The sequence below is a fragment of the Microcaecilia unicolor genome, chromosome 10 (assembly GCF_901765095.1).
Source record: "Microcaecilia unicolor chromosome 10, aMicUni1.1, whole genome shotgun sequence".
NCBI lineage: Eukaryota > Metazoa > Chordata > Amphibia > Gymnophiona > Siphonopidae > Microcaecilia > Microcaecilia unicolor.
The window spans coordinates 70531777-70545824 of NC_044040.1; the positions used below are offsets into that span (position 1 = coordinate 70531777).

At 44.2% G+C, this 14048-nt stretch overlaps 1 protein-coding gene across 3 annotated transcripts in view; it reads left to right on the forward strand.

Annotated features, from left to right (window-relative positions):
- ANO6 (anoctamin 6) overlaps positions 1 to 14048 on the forward strand; it is a 261187-nt gene that overhangs the window by 143976 nt on the left and 103163 nt on the right. For all 3 annotated transcript variants that reach the window (XM_030216966.1, XM_030216968.1, XM_030216967.1), the window contains one exon: positions 9857 to 10002. In XM_030216966.1, the coding sequence (XP_030072826.1) occupies positions 9857 to 10002 (146 nt within the window). The remainder of the gene's footprint in view (positions 1 to 9856; positions 10003 to 14048) is intronic.

The window sequence follows — 14048 nt, forward strand, 5'->3', positions numbered from 1 at the left end:
AAAAATATTTCAGCGCGCTCCCAAAACCTGCGCCTACACTATCGCAAGCCACTTTTTACCACGGCTTAGTAAAAGGCCCCCCAAGTGTTTTAGACAGAAATTCCTTTGATCAATACCTGCAGACTCAATCAGAAGACATCAGCAGTATATCAGCCTGAACACTCCACTTCCTGCTTGTGCAGATGTTGGAAGGCTTTTTGGCTGTGCAGGTTTAATGACTCACAAGCACACACACATGAATGACAGTCATTTTCAAAATTAAATTTTACTAAAAGTAAAGTGGATAGAACTGTAGAGCAATAAAGTTATTGGGATAAAAACATTAACAGTAGTTGCATTCATTGTAATCAAAAGGTATTATATTAGGCAATAACATTTTTTCTTTCACTTAAGTACGTTTTTTAATGTGTTCTTCCCTGTACTTTTACTTATGAAAATATGCATTTATGTTTGCTTTTACTTAAGTACTTTGAACAACACTGCATCTGCCATAGAAAAGCCCAAGAAAATTTCTATGGTAGGAACATAAACAGTAGCCCTCAACTGTGGACTAGCCAAAGCAAAAAAAGCCATACAGATGCCATTCCATACCTAGTTGAAGGCTCGCCCAGGAACTTACTACTACTACTACTACTTATCATTTCTATTGCGCTACTAGACGTACGCAGCGCTGTACACGTGAACATGAAGACACAGTCCCTGCTCGACATAGCTTACAATCTAATTAGGACAGACAAACAGGACAAACAAGAGATAAGGGAATATTAAAGTGTGGATGATTGCCACAAGGAACACTCTGGTGTGCACATGTAAGATTTGTCTCTGATTTACTGGCACTGTGTGCTGAGAGGTCACCACATGCATTTTGCCAGTAAGTCAGGTGACATCCGATACTCATGCCTGTGTCAGAGCTGAGGTCTGCACATCAGCCCGGGAGCAAAGAGGATTAATTGTAACACAGTAAGTGACAGCAAATAAAGACCTGAACGGCATCCAGTCTGCCCAACAGTCACACTCATTATCAATGAGTAACTTGCCACAAACCATGTCCTTGTTTCAGGGTGATGGATTTAATTATATTAGCGTAGAAGGTCCTTAGGTGTCATACCATGTACCTGTTTCAGTGTATTGGATTTGATTATATTAAGGCAAAGGGTCCTTTTGTTTCTGTATTGTATATCTGTAATTTAAGGGGGAGAAGGGTTAAATAACACTGATTAAGCTTGTTAATTTGAGATCCATTTTCTTCTGTTGTTGCTTACTTCCTATTGTCAGAACTGAAAGTATGGCATGCACACTGTTACACAGATGTCCTTCTGAAGAAACTCTGAGCTAGAGAGCTGCACGGGAACGGGGTTCATGGGAATCCTGTGGAACCCCGCAGGGACGGAAGCAGTTACTGCAGGGTTCCCACGGGGATGGAAGCAATTCTGCGGGGTTCCCGTGGAAGTGTAAACTGCACCTGCACCAGCCTCTCATCTACCGAGTACCAAGTTCTTTGAGTCCTGTCTACTACTACTACTACTATTTAGCATTTCTGTAGCGCTACAAGGCATACGCAGCGCTGCACAAACATAGAAGAAAGACAGTCCCTGCTCAAAGAGCTTACAGTCTCCTCCTCCTCCTCCTCCCCCTCTTCTTCCTTGATTTAACAGCACAAATGTGGAAAGTCTTCCATTAAGGAGGTGGTAGAGACACAAATGATGACGGAATTCAAAAAGGCAGGGGATGAACCCAGAGGATCTCTAATTAGAAAATGGAAGTTATAAAAAACCTAACCTTAAAAGGCTGCATGTGTATGGATGTGTCAAGCGACGCTTAGATGATGACTGGCTGTGATGAACTAGGGCTGATACTGGGCAGACTTGTATGTTCTGTATCTCATACATGGGAATCTGGTTTAGAATGGGCTGGAAAGGGCTTAGACAGCAACTTCAGTGGCTGGAACATAAGGACAGTGCTGGACAGAATTTTACGGTCTGTGTCCCACAAATGAGAAGACAAATAGACTGGAGTGGGCTTCAACGGCCACTCCAGTAGTTGGAACATAAGGATACGGCCAGATAGACTTCTATGGTCTATGTTCCAGAAACACGAAAGAAAGACCATAATCAAGTATATAATATCACACTCGTTGATTTAATCATGAATTGATAATGAGTGTGACTGTTGGGCAGACTGGATGGACTGTTCAGGTCTTTATTTGCTGTCACTTACTATGTTACAATTAATCCTCTTTGCTCCCGGGCTGATGCGCAGACCTCAGCATGTGGTGACCTCACACACAGTGCCAGTAAATCAGAGACAAATCTTACATGTGCACACCAGAGTGTTCCAAGTTTCAACTTCCATTCCTTCCTTGCCTACAGTGCCTCAAATCCAGAGAGAGACTGAGAGAGCTGACCGGAATTTTCTTTTATATACCATTAAATTTTTGTGGGGATGGGTGGGGATGGGTAAGATTCCAGTGGGGACGGGTAAGATTCCAGCAGGGACGGGCGGGGATGGGTAAGATTTCTGTCCCCATGCAACTCTTTGAACTCTTTGCAGGGGGAGAGGAAGAGTGTATGGGTGCCAACTTTGTCTCATTGTCCCACCCCTACCCCATCTCCCTAGTGTCTTGAGCCAGAAAAGAACAAGAGTGGCAGAAGGAAGTGAATTTAGGGTCTGTGTAACCTGTCCCCACTTACAGGCCCCACAAAGAGTCTACCCTCTACTTCCTTTTAGCTTTTCTGTTGTAAAAGGGAGCTCATATGATCTGCTGCTTCTGCTGTTGGAGTTCCATCCCAATTTTAATTCAGGTAAAGTTGGGAGTCACCCTCTGAAATTAAGAGCTATGTGGAATCAAGTGGAGTCAGTGCTGAAGGAGCAGATTTTTTTTTCTCTCTCTCCCCCCCCCCCCCCCCCCACAGAGCAGCTGCCCCTTAAGCCCCCCCCCCCCCCACATTGCCCATGGAGTAGGTGCCCCTAGGTTTGTGCCTATGACACCTGATAATAAATCTACCCTGCCTGTTTTGCAAATATATATACAGTGGTGGAAATAAGTATTTGATCCCTTGCTGATTTTGTAAGTTTGCCCACTGACAAAGACATGAGCAGCCCATAATTGAAGGGTAGGTTATTGGTAACAGTGAGAGATAGCACATCACAAATTAAATCCGGAAAATCACATTGTGGAAAGTATATGAATTTATTTGCATTCTGCAGAGGGAAATAAGTATTTGATCCCCCACCAACCAGTAAGAGATCTGGCCCCTACAGACCAGGTAGATGCTCCAAATCAACTCGTTACCTGCATGACAGACAGCTGTCGGCAATGGTCACCTGTATGAAAGACACCTGTCCACAGACTCAGTGAATCAGTCAGACTCTAACCTCTACAAAATGGCCAAGAGCAAGGAGCTGTCTAAGGATGTCAGGGACAAGATCATACACCTGCACAAGGCTGGAATGGGCTATAAAACCATCAGTAAGACGCTGGGCGAGAAGGAGACAACTGTTGGTGCCATAGTAAGAAAATGGAAGAAGTACAAAATGACTGTCAATCGACAAAGATCTGGGGCTCCACGCAAAATCTCACCTCGTGGGGTATCCTTGATCATGAGGAAGGTTAGAAATCAGCCTACAACTACAAGGGGGGAACTTGTCAATGATCTCAAGGCAGCTGGGACCACTGTCACCACGAAAACCATTGGTAACACATTACGACATAACGGATTGCAATCCTGCAGTGCCCGCAAGGTCCCCCTGCTCCGGAAGGCACATGTGACAGCCCGTCTGAAGTTTGCCAGTGAACACCTGGATGATGCCGAGAGTGATTGGGAGAAGGTGCTGTGGTCAGATGAGACAAAAATTGAGCTCTTTGGCATGAACTCAACTCGCCGTGTTTGGAGGAAGAGAAATGCTGCCTATGACCCAAAGAACACCGTCCCCACTGTCAAGCATGGAGGTGGAAATGTTATGTTTTGGGGGTGTTTCTCTGCTAAGGGCACAGGACTACTTCACCGCATCAATGGGAGAATGGATGGGGCCATGTACCGTACAATTCTGAGTGACAACCTCCTTCCCTCCGCCAGGGCCTTAAAAATGGGTCGTGGCTGGGTCTTCCAGCACGATAATGACCCAAAACATACAGCCAAGGCAACAAAGGAGTGGCTCAGGAAGAAGCACATTAGGGTCATGGAGTGGCCTAGCCAGTCACCAGACCTTAATCCCATTGAAAACTTATGGAGGGAGCTGAAGCTGCGAGTTGCCAAGCGACAGCCCAGAACTCTTAATGATTTAGAGATGATCTGCAAAGAGGAGTGGACCAAAATTCCTCCTGACATGTGTGCAAACCTCATCATCAACTACAGAAGACGTCTGACCGCTGTGCTTGCCAACAAGGGTTTTGCCACCAAGTATTAGGTCTTGTTTGCCAGAGGGATTAAATACTTATTTCCCTCTGCAGAATGCAAATAAATTCATATACTTTCCACAATGTGATTTTCCGGATTTAATTTGTGATGTGCTATCTCTCACTGTTACCAATAACCTACCCTTCAATTATGGGCTGCTCATGTCTTTGTCAGTGGGCAAACTTACAAAATCAGCAAGGGATCAAATACTTATTTCCCCCACTGTATATATTGAAGCTCTCAAAATGTTTTGTTATATGAAGAAAAGTTAAGTGATGGTCCTTCCTAGAGAAGTCTCTGATTTCTGGGTTATTAATAAGACCAATGCCCGCCCATTTCTGGTGTTAGGGGGTTATTTTCTAAGTGGGCACCTTCATTTAGGTGCCCCAAGGGCAAACAATAGGATCCTATTTTGTAAGGGAACCTGGGAACCCAGATTCTGCTATAGAATACTACTGTAATCCAATATCAGTGCCCCTAACATTTAGACTCCTGCAGTTGCATAAGTATGGGCACCTAAATATGGTAGGGATGCACGCAATTGCAATATTCTATAATTTGCCTATTTAAGTGGGATCCCCACTTGTGCCTAGCTCTTGTTCCTCGTCTACTGTATGTATGCCCCCCTCACAAATACCCACTTTTTAGGTCAAACGGTATTCAAGGAATAGCGCTTGGCAATCATTGGCATTTATATACTTTTGGGCTCATTTTTGAAAGAGAAGGGCGCACATCTTTCGACACAATTTGGGAGATGGGCGTCCTCCCAGGTTCGCCCAAATCGGCATAATCGAAAGCCGATTTTGGGCGCCCTCAACTGCTTTCCGTCGCAGGGATGACCAAAGTTCCCGGGGGCGTGTCGGAAGCATAGCGAAGGTGAGACTGGGGCATCCTCGGCTGATAGTGGAAAAAAGAATGGCGTCCCTGACGAGCACTTGGCCGACTTTACTTGGTCCATTTTTTCTTGCGACCAAGCCACAAAAAGGTGCTCGAATTGACCAGATGACCACCGGAGGGAATCGGGGATGACCTCCCCTTACTCCCCCAGTGGTCACTAACCCCCTTCCACCCTAAAAAAAAAAAATTAAAAATATTTTTTGCCAGCCTCAAATGTCATACCCAGCTCCCTAACAGCAATATGCAGGTCCCTGGAGCAATTTTAGTGGGTGCAGTGCAATTCAGGCAGGCGGAACCAGGCCCATCCCCCCCCTACCTGTTACACTTGTGGTAAATGTAACCCCTTCAAAACCCACCAGAAACCCACTGTGCCCACATGTAGGTGCCCCCTTCACCCCTTAGGGCTATGGTACTGTTGTACAGTTGTGGGTAGTGGGTTTGGGGGGGCTCAGCACCCAAAGTAAGGGAGCTATGCACCTGGGAGCAATTTCTGAAGTCCACTGCAGTGCCCCCTAGGGTGCCTGGTTGGTGTCTTGGCATGTCAGGGGGACCAGTGCACTACGAATGCTGGCTCCTCCCATGACCAAAGGGCTTGGATTTGGTCGTTTCTGAGATGGGCGTCCTCGGTTTCCATTATCACAGAAAACCAGGGACGACCATCTCTAAGGTCGACCTAAATGTGGAGATTTGGGCGTCCTCGACCGTATTATCGAAACAAAAGATGGACACCCATCTTGTTTCGATAATACGGGTTTCCCCGCCCCTTCACCGGGACGTCCTGCGAGGACGTCCTCAGGAAAACTTGGGCGCCCCGTTCATGTCCAAGACCGAGCTTATCGTCTTTCCACCAAAACCCACTTCTCCTCTTCCTCCACTTTCTATCTCAGTTGATAACACCCTCATCCTCCCCGTCTCATCTGCCCGCAACCTCGGAGTCATCTTTGACTCCTCTCTCTCCTTCTCTGCGCATATCCAGCAGATAGCCAAGACCTGTCGCTTCTTCCTCTTTAACATCAGCAAAATTCGCCCTTTCCTCTCTGAACACACCACCCGAACTCTCGTCCATGCTCTCAATACCTCTCGCCTGGACTACTGCAACTTACTCCTCACCAGCCTCCCACTTAGCCATCTATCCCCCCTTCAGTCTGTTCAGAACTCTGCTGCACGTCTCATATTCCGCCAGAACCGATATACTCATATCACCCCTCTCCTCAGGTCACTTCACTGGCTTCCGATCAGATACCGCATTCAATTCAAGCTTCTCCTTCTTACCTACAAATGCACTCAGTCTGCTGCCCCTCACTATCTTTCTACCCTCATCTCCCCTTACGTTCCCGCCCGTAACCTCCGTTCACAGGATAAATCCCTCCTCTCAGTACCCTTCTCCACCACCGCCAACTCCAGGCTCCGCTCATTCTGCCTCGCCTCACCCTATGCTTAGAACAACCTTCCTGAACCCTTACGCCAAACCCCCTCCCTGCCCGTCTTCAAGTCTTTGCTTAAAGCCCACCTCTTCAATGCTGCGTTCGGCACCTAACCCTTACCGTTCGGTGAATCCAGACTGCCCCAATTTGACTGCCCCTTTCGGACCGACCGTTCACTTGTCTATTAGATTATAAGCTCTTTGAGCAGGGACTGTCTCTCTTTGTTAAATTGTACAGCGCTGCGTAACCCTAGTAGCGCTCTAGAAATGTTAAGTAGTAGTAGTAATTATGCCCCTCTTTGTGTGCAATGCACATGTAAATGTCTATATTCTATGCATTTTATTTATTTTATTTTATTTATTTTGCACATTTGATATACCGCAAAATTGAGCCTGGAAATGCAACTAAGCAGTTTACACCATGACTAAAATGATTTGGGACAGCACTGACTAAATACTGTAAGGAGTCCAGAAGGAGAAAGACCAAGGGAAGAGAGCAAAAAAAGGGTAGAGAGGAAAATTAAAAGAGACAAATGGAGGAGGAGGCTAAACAAAAGGAAAACAAAGAACTATCACTCTCAAAGACTTCAGAAAATAGGTTTTCAGAAGAGATTTAAATGATTTTAGAGGCAAGGGCATCCTAAAAGTTGAAGAGAAAGAGTTAGGACCCAGGTAGCTAAAAGCAGTATCTTGAGAGAGAGAGAGAGAGAAATGGAGAGCCAAAGGTGATGGTACATGAAGAAGATTATCAGAAGAGGATCGGATACTATGTTCTGGGCAGTAGGGAACTAACAATTTAGATAGATTGGGGACACCGAAGAACGATTCTTAAAGACAAGCACAATATTTTGAAGCAAATTCTAAACATGGCAGGATATCAGTGTTCATGTTGAAGGAGGGGGATGACGTGGTCAAAGCAATGTGCGCAATGGATAAGCTTAACCTCCATAGATTGTATCAGTTGAAGACGCTTAAGTGAGTGTAAAGGAAGGCCAGCATAGAGTGAGTTGCAGTAGTCAATCCATGAGATTACCATAGCATGAACCAGAGAGCAAATAGAAGAAACCGAGAGGAATGTGCAGACTGAACAAATTCTTTGCAGTGCAACATCAATGCACATAATTTACGCATAAATGTAAATACCTGGCTTATGGGGTTGCCCTTTAGGTTTTAAAAGATTGTGTATTCATAGCTCTGATAAAGTGCTGATATGGAGAACAGAGTAGAGAGTTGCACTGGGACAGAAATTTCACCCGGCCCCACCCATTCACACTGTAATCTATCCCATCCCCACGTGTACCGCTAAGATCCATTCCATCCCCACCTGTACCCAGGGCCACCGAGAGTCAGAACCAGGCCCAGGGCAGGACCGCCGCCGCTGCACCCCAGGCCCCCCGACTCAGGATGCAGTCGCAGTTCCCATCCCTCATTCGCTCGTTCGGGCTGCCTCTGCCTCCATGCGTGTAGCCAGACTTGAAAGATTGGGGGGCGGAGCCAAAAGAGTGTGGGCACATTTTGCCCCACCTCCCTGCCCCCCCCCTTTCCTGGCGGGGATCCCCAAACCCCTCCAGTCGAAGCTTTCCTCCAGCGTTGTTCTCTGCCGCATGTGCAACATGAGGGGAAGCACTGAGCAGGGCAGGCAATGTGCCAGAGAACAGAGCTGGAGGAAGACTTCCACTGGCAGGGCTTGGGGACCCCCACCAGCCAAACCAGGGACCCCAAATCCAATTTGGAATCCTATCTGCTCCTCCCTGGCCTCTAAGGAGGGCCCAGTTAATGTTTTTCTCCTGCTACTGTCAGGACCCGGGTGATTACTTTAACACGATCACCCGGGTCTCGTCAGGAGCAGAAGAGAGACAGACCCCTGTGCCCTTGGATGCCAGGCCCACGGGAATCTTGCCCCCCCCCCCCCCCCCTTGGCGGCCCTGCAGCCTGTACCCACAGATGCAAAGAAAAAAACAGGTAGGGAATTTATTTTTAGCAAAGGTAATCAAAGTACAGGTGGCCCATAGGTTTCCACAACAAGGAAGAAGAGGCACTAGAGGTCAAAGATCCAATAGTAGTTTATTAAACCTTCATAAGGGAGAACAATCCCACTAAGTAGCAGGCAACCAATATCATTCTGACAGCTGCAAAGATCCAAAGGTGCCTTTATTTGAATGCATTTCTCTCTGGTGGATCTTTACAACTGTCAGACTGATATTGGTTGCCTACTACTTAGTGGAATTGATCTCCTTTATGAAGGTTTAATAAACTATCATTGGAACTTTGATCTCTAGTGCTGCTTCTTCCTTGTTGTGGAAACCCATGGGCCACCCTTACTTTGATTAACCTTGTTGACATCCTTACGTAGAGTATTCTGTTTCTCCTTTACTTTATTTTCTTTTTTGTAGAGCAGATTCAATTATTCTTAAAGGCTTAAATTATTTCAGATTAATCTTTTGGCACTGACATTTTTGACAAGATCACTTAGAGCAAACATGTATATTATACCTGCAGAATGGCAAAGCCTTGATTTCTAAGCAGCAGTGGAGCCAGTGCTCCAATACCCTCTCTCAATATGTTCCAATTCCCACTGTAAGGCTCCAGTAGTCTCTCTCAGTGCATTCCAAGCCTCATTTTGGCATTGCCAGTCATTTGAGTATACTGCTGTGGGAAACCCACAATGACTTCTCCCATCCTCGTAGGAATCCTGCAGTGACTTCTCCAATCTCCACGGTATTCCCATGGACCCAGAAGTCATACCTACAGGTTTCTCGTGGATTCCATGGAATTCCCGCAATCCTCTTTCCTGTGCAGCTCTCTAGAATACAGCCTGCTCGTCTAAAATCAATGTTCAAATCTGCTGGAGAGAAAAAATAATAAAACAAATACATGTGTGTCCATACACACACTGATTGTGAGAGTGTGTGGTTTATGGGAGCACAGTACTCAGAGTAACCACAATATTTCTGGTATAATACAGCTGCATGTGTAACAGTGACCTACTTCATATCACAGTGCATTTCTTGAAAGAGAGAGCCTTTCTTTGGCTCTTTAATTCAGGCATCATTGCCAGTCACGACTAAGTGGCAAAAAAAATTGTTCACTGAGAATAGTAGCAACACCAAAAATGTTTGTTTGTTATCCCTTTTTCCAGTGACAGTGTTCCTTGAGCTCTGGAAACGACAGCAGTCTGAGCTGGAGTATAACTGGGACACCACTGAGTTCTTAGAACAGGAAGAACACCCTCGTCCAGAATATGAAGCAAAATGCACTCGCGTAGTAATAAATCCAACTACACAAGTAAGGAAAATGGTTTAAATGTGCAACTAACAGCAAAGTACTTTTTGGGGGTAATTTTATAACATCATTTTTACACATATATGGCCTGTTATAGAATTAAGATCAGCTTAAATGTATGCATAGGGGGAGATTGGATATGGCGCCTGGAAAATCCACGCGAAAATCATTTTCGCCTAAGTGTATTCTATAAGATTTAAGCACAGTATATGGAATACACTTAGTTGATATTCAAGCGGCTAAAACTATGCGCATCCATTTACACCAACGAAAACATGGTATAAATTGATTTACGCAGACTGGGCCATATTCTATAACAATGTGCGTAAATTTGGGAACGCCCACGAAACTACCATTTCTCCGACAATAACCACACCCATTTTTGGATGTGTGCATTAGAATTTAGATGCAGTGAGTTACAGCATACGCTTAGCAAGTTATGCGCATAAATTCTAATTATTGCCAATTAGTGCTTATTATTGCTTGTTTAAGTGCTGTTAATGCTGATTTTCTTGTTAAGCCAATTAAGTTACACACATTGTTGTGGAATACGCTTAGATTTAGGTACGGAATGCTAAGCACAATATATAGAATCCAGCAAATAATGACATGATAATGTGTATAGAGGTAGAGTTAGGTCAGAGTACGCATGTACATACATAGAATATAAAATGTGGTAGTATATATGTTTACTTTAAAATATAGGTGCAGATTTTTGCACCTGCTCCAGACCAGATGTAAATGTCTGCACTTGCAGTGTAGGGTCAATTTCTGCCTTTTATGCTAGCATTTCATGAATAATCCCAACAACTAATATCAACAACAGAGAGAATAAACTTATAATAGTAAATAACATCAGCTCTCTGTACTATAGTACTATTACCACACAGTGGGAGCACATTAACATTGAAAGTGCATTGTTTACATTTTTAGGAAACGTTTTTTAAAAAATGTTTATTAAAATAAAAGAAGACTATCAGTGGAATATGCAGTGCTACTAAAATGCTCTCGGGCATATGCGCTTACAAGCATATGCCAAACCACAAGCATGTACTGCTCTGCTTATCAATTACATAACCACACATCATTATTAGACTCCTCTTATAATTTTATGCTGTGAAATTCTGTCCCCCCCCCTTTTTTTTTACCAGTGCTGGTGACTGCTGGTGTAATGCCAACACAACCCATTCAAAGTGAATGGGCTGTGTTGGCATTAGTGCGCAGCTTTGTATAAGGGGGGATATAACTTGTGCTCAAACACACTGTGATAAGTGTACAAATATCTTAGATAACTTGCAACTTATCAATGGACAATCAATGAAAAGTTTATGTAGCCAGAGAGTAGTGGGGCAATTTGTGAAACTATTTAACTATTTTTGTACACTAATCACAGTATGTTTGAGCACAAGTTATATAGATTTTCACTGCATATTCCACTGATAGTCTCCTCTCATTTTAATAAAAACATTTTTAAAAGTTTCCTAAAAAAAAGTAAACAATTCACTTTCAGCATTAATGTGCTTCCACTATGTAGAGGTGGTACAGAGAGCTGATCTTTTACTATTGAGTATTTAATGAAGAGAAATTTTATTTATTTATTTGTAGCATTTGTACCCCACATTTTCCCACCAATTTGCAGGCTCAATGTGGCTTACATTTGCCGTAATATGTTTATATTATGTTTATGTTTATTAAAAATTATTGTACCGCGCTATGGGCCCCTTTGACCAAGCTGCGGCAAAAGGGGGCCTGCGCTGGCATTTGCAGGTGTTTTTGATGCGCACCGAGGCCCCCTTTTACTGCAGCGGGTAAAAAGGAAGTCTTTCTTTTTTTAAAGAAATGGCCATGCGGCAAATGAAGCACTTGCCGAGCGGCCATTTCGGGGGGAACCCTTACTGCCACCCATTGAGGTGGCGGTAAGGGCTTCACACTAACCTGGCAGTAACCGGATTATCACCAGGTACACGCCGGCACTACAAAAATAAACATATTTTTGTAGCACCGGATATGATGGCACGCTGGGGGTGGGAACTACCGCTGGGCTGCTACGGTAGCCCGGCGGTAATTCCTTTTTAGTGAGCAGTAAGCCCGCGTTGGGCATACCGTCGCTTTGTAAAGGAGGCCCTATAGGAACAAACAGGTCAGGGCGGTTTACAAGATATATAAAACAACCAAAATAAAAACAAAAGATAGAAAGAAGAAAGCATAAATTCCATTAGGATAGTAAAGATAACATACAAGCCAGAAAACATGGATACTTTTTTTTAAAAAGTCAAGAAAACATCAATACTAAACCCCTCCAAATGCAATAGAAAAATAATGAGATTTAAGTAAAGTTTTGAATTTCTTAAAGGAAGATTCAGACCAAATAGAGGGATGTAAATCATTCCAAAGCTTAGGACCAAGAAAGCAAAAAGCAGAATGACGTGTAGATTCCAGATGGGCTGATTTAGGTGAAGAGAGCACCAAATGGTGTGAATCAAGTGACCGCAAACATCTTGTAGGTGTGTACGGAACTATCACAGAAGAGAGGAAAGACGGAAGGCAGTGTGATATGATTTGTGGACCAGACAAAGAATTTTAAAGAATGACCTACATGGAAAAGGCAGCCAGTGAAGTCTAAAGGGTAGAGGTGAAACATGGTCATAACTTTTAGCTCTGCAAAGAAAACGAGTTGTGAAGTGTTCTCAGCCTTTTTAGTTGTGAGTTTGGAAGAACTGCGAAGATAGAGTAACAGTAATCAAGTTTAGAAATAACGAAAGCATGCACCAAGAGTGTAATGAAGCAAAATCAAAATAAGAGTGAATAAAATGAACAACGTAGCATCTGCAGTACATAATATACGCATAGACATTTCCTGGGGAACATAGGGACCCTTTTACTAAGTTGCAGTAGGGCTAACGTGCGGGTAGAGTGCGCTAAATCGACACTACCTCTGGGGTAGCGCAAGTGCCCGGCAGTAATTCCAAGTTGACGCGTGCTGTTTCCCACAGTAGAAAATAATTTTCTACCACGGGGGGTGTTCCCAGTGGTAATTGGCAGCTCGACCACATTGCTGTGCACTGCCTGATTACTTCACGAGTAGCACGAACCCTTACCACCAAGTAAATAGGCAGTAAATAGCCGTTCGCTTCTGTTAATATTAGCACATGGCCATATACTGCTCCATTTTAAAAAAGGCCTTTTTACTCACCATGTTAAAAAATGGCCCAGCACATGGCAATTTCACGCATCCAAACTAGCACAGGCCACTTTTTTACTGCAGCTTAGTAAAGTGGCCCCATTGCAAAGATTGTGCATACTTTATAAAACACATTTGTACACTCATAGACTACATGAACATTTGGCTAGTCGTACCTGCCCCCAGAGCAGGTGTAAATTTGTGCAAGAATATTTTTGTGCTGTTGGGGATATTCTGTGAGCCTATTGTATAAAGGCACATAGGTACATTTTTTAAAAATGTTTATAGGTACCCTTTTAAAATAACCCTCTTTTCGCCTAGACAGTACTAGAAAATGATGCTAGAAAGGAGAACACAGAATCCTGTCCTCTTTTATTTAGCCACCTCTTCAGAGCTGAATCAGAAAAACGTTCCTGTAACCTGGGGGTGGGCAACCACGGTCCTCAAGGGCCACCACCCAGTCGGGTTTCCAAGATTTCCACAATGAATATGAATATGATTTATTTGCATATAGTGGAAGCAGTACACGCAAATCGATCTCATGCATATTCATTGTGGAAATCCTGAGAAGCCCACTGGGTTGTAGCCCTTGAGGACCATGGTTGCCCACCCCTGCTCTAACCTATAGGGCAGTGGTTCTCAAGTAGGGTGTTGGGACACATTGGTATATCATGAAGTTTTGCCATAGGGTCAGCAGGATGCTGCTCCTTTCTCCTAGTAGTGGCACACCAAGTGGGGTAAGTGGGGCAGACACTGATCATACCTCCAGCAGTGCTACCCCACTGCTTGCTGATTGTCTGCTTCAATCACCCTAGCAATACTAGCAGCAGGAGAAGAACTTAAGTGCACTTCATTTCCTAGTGCTCCA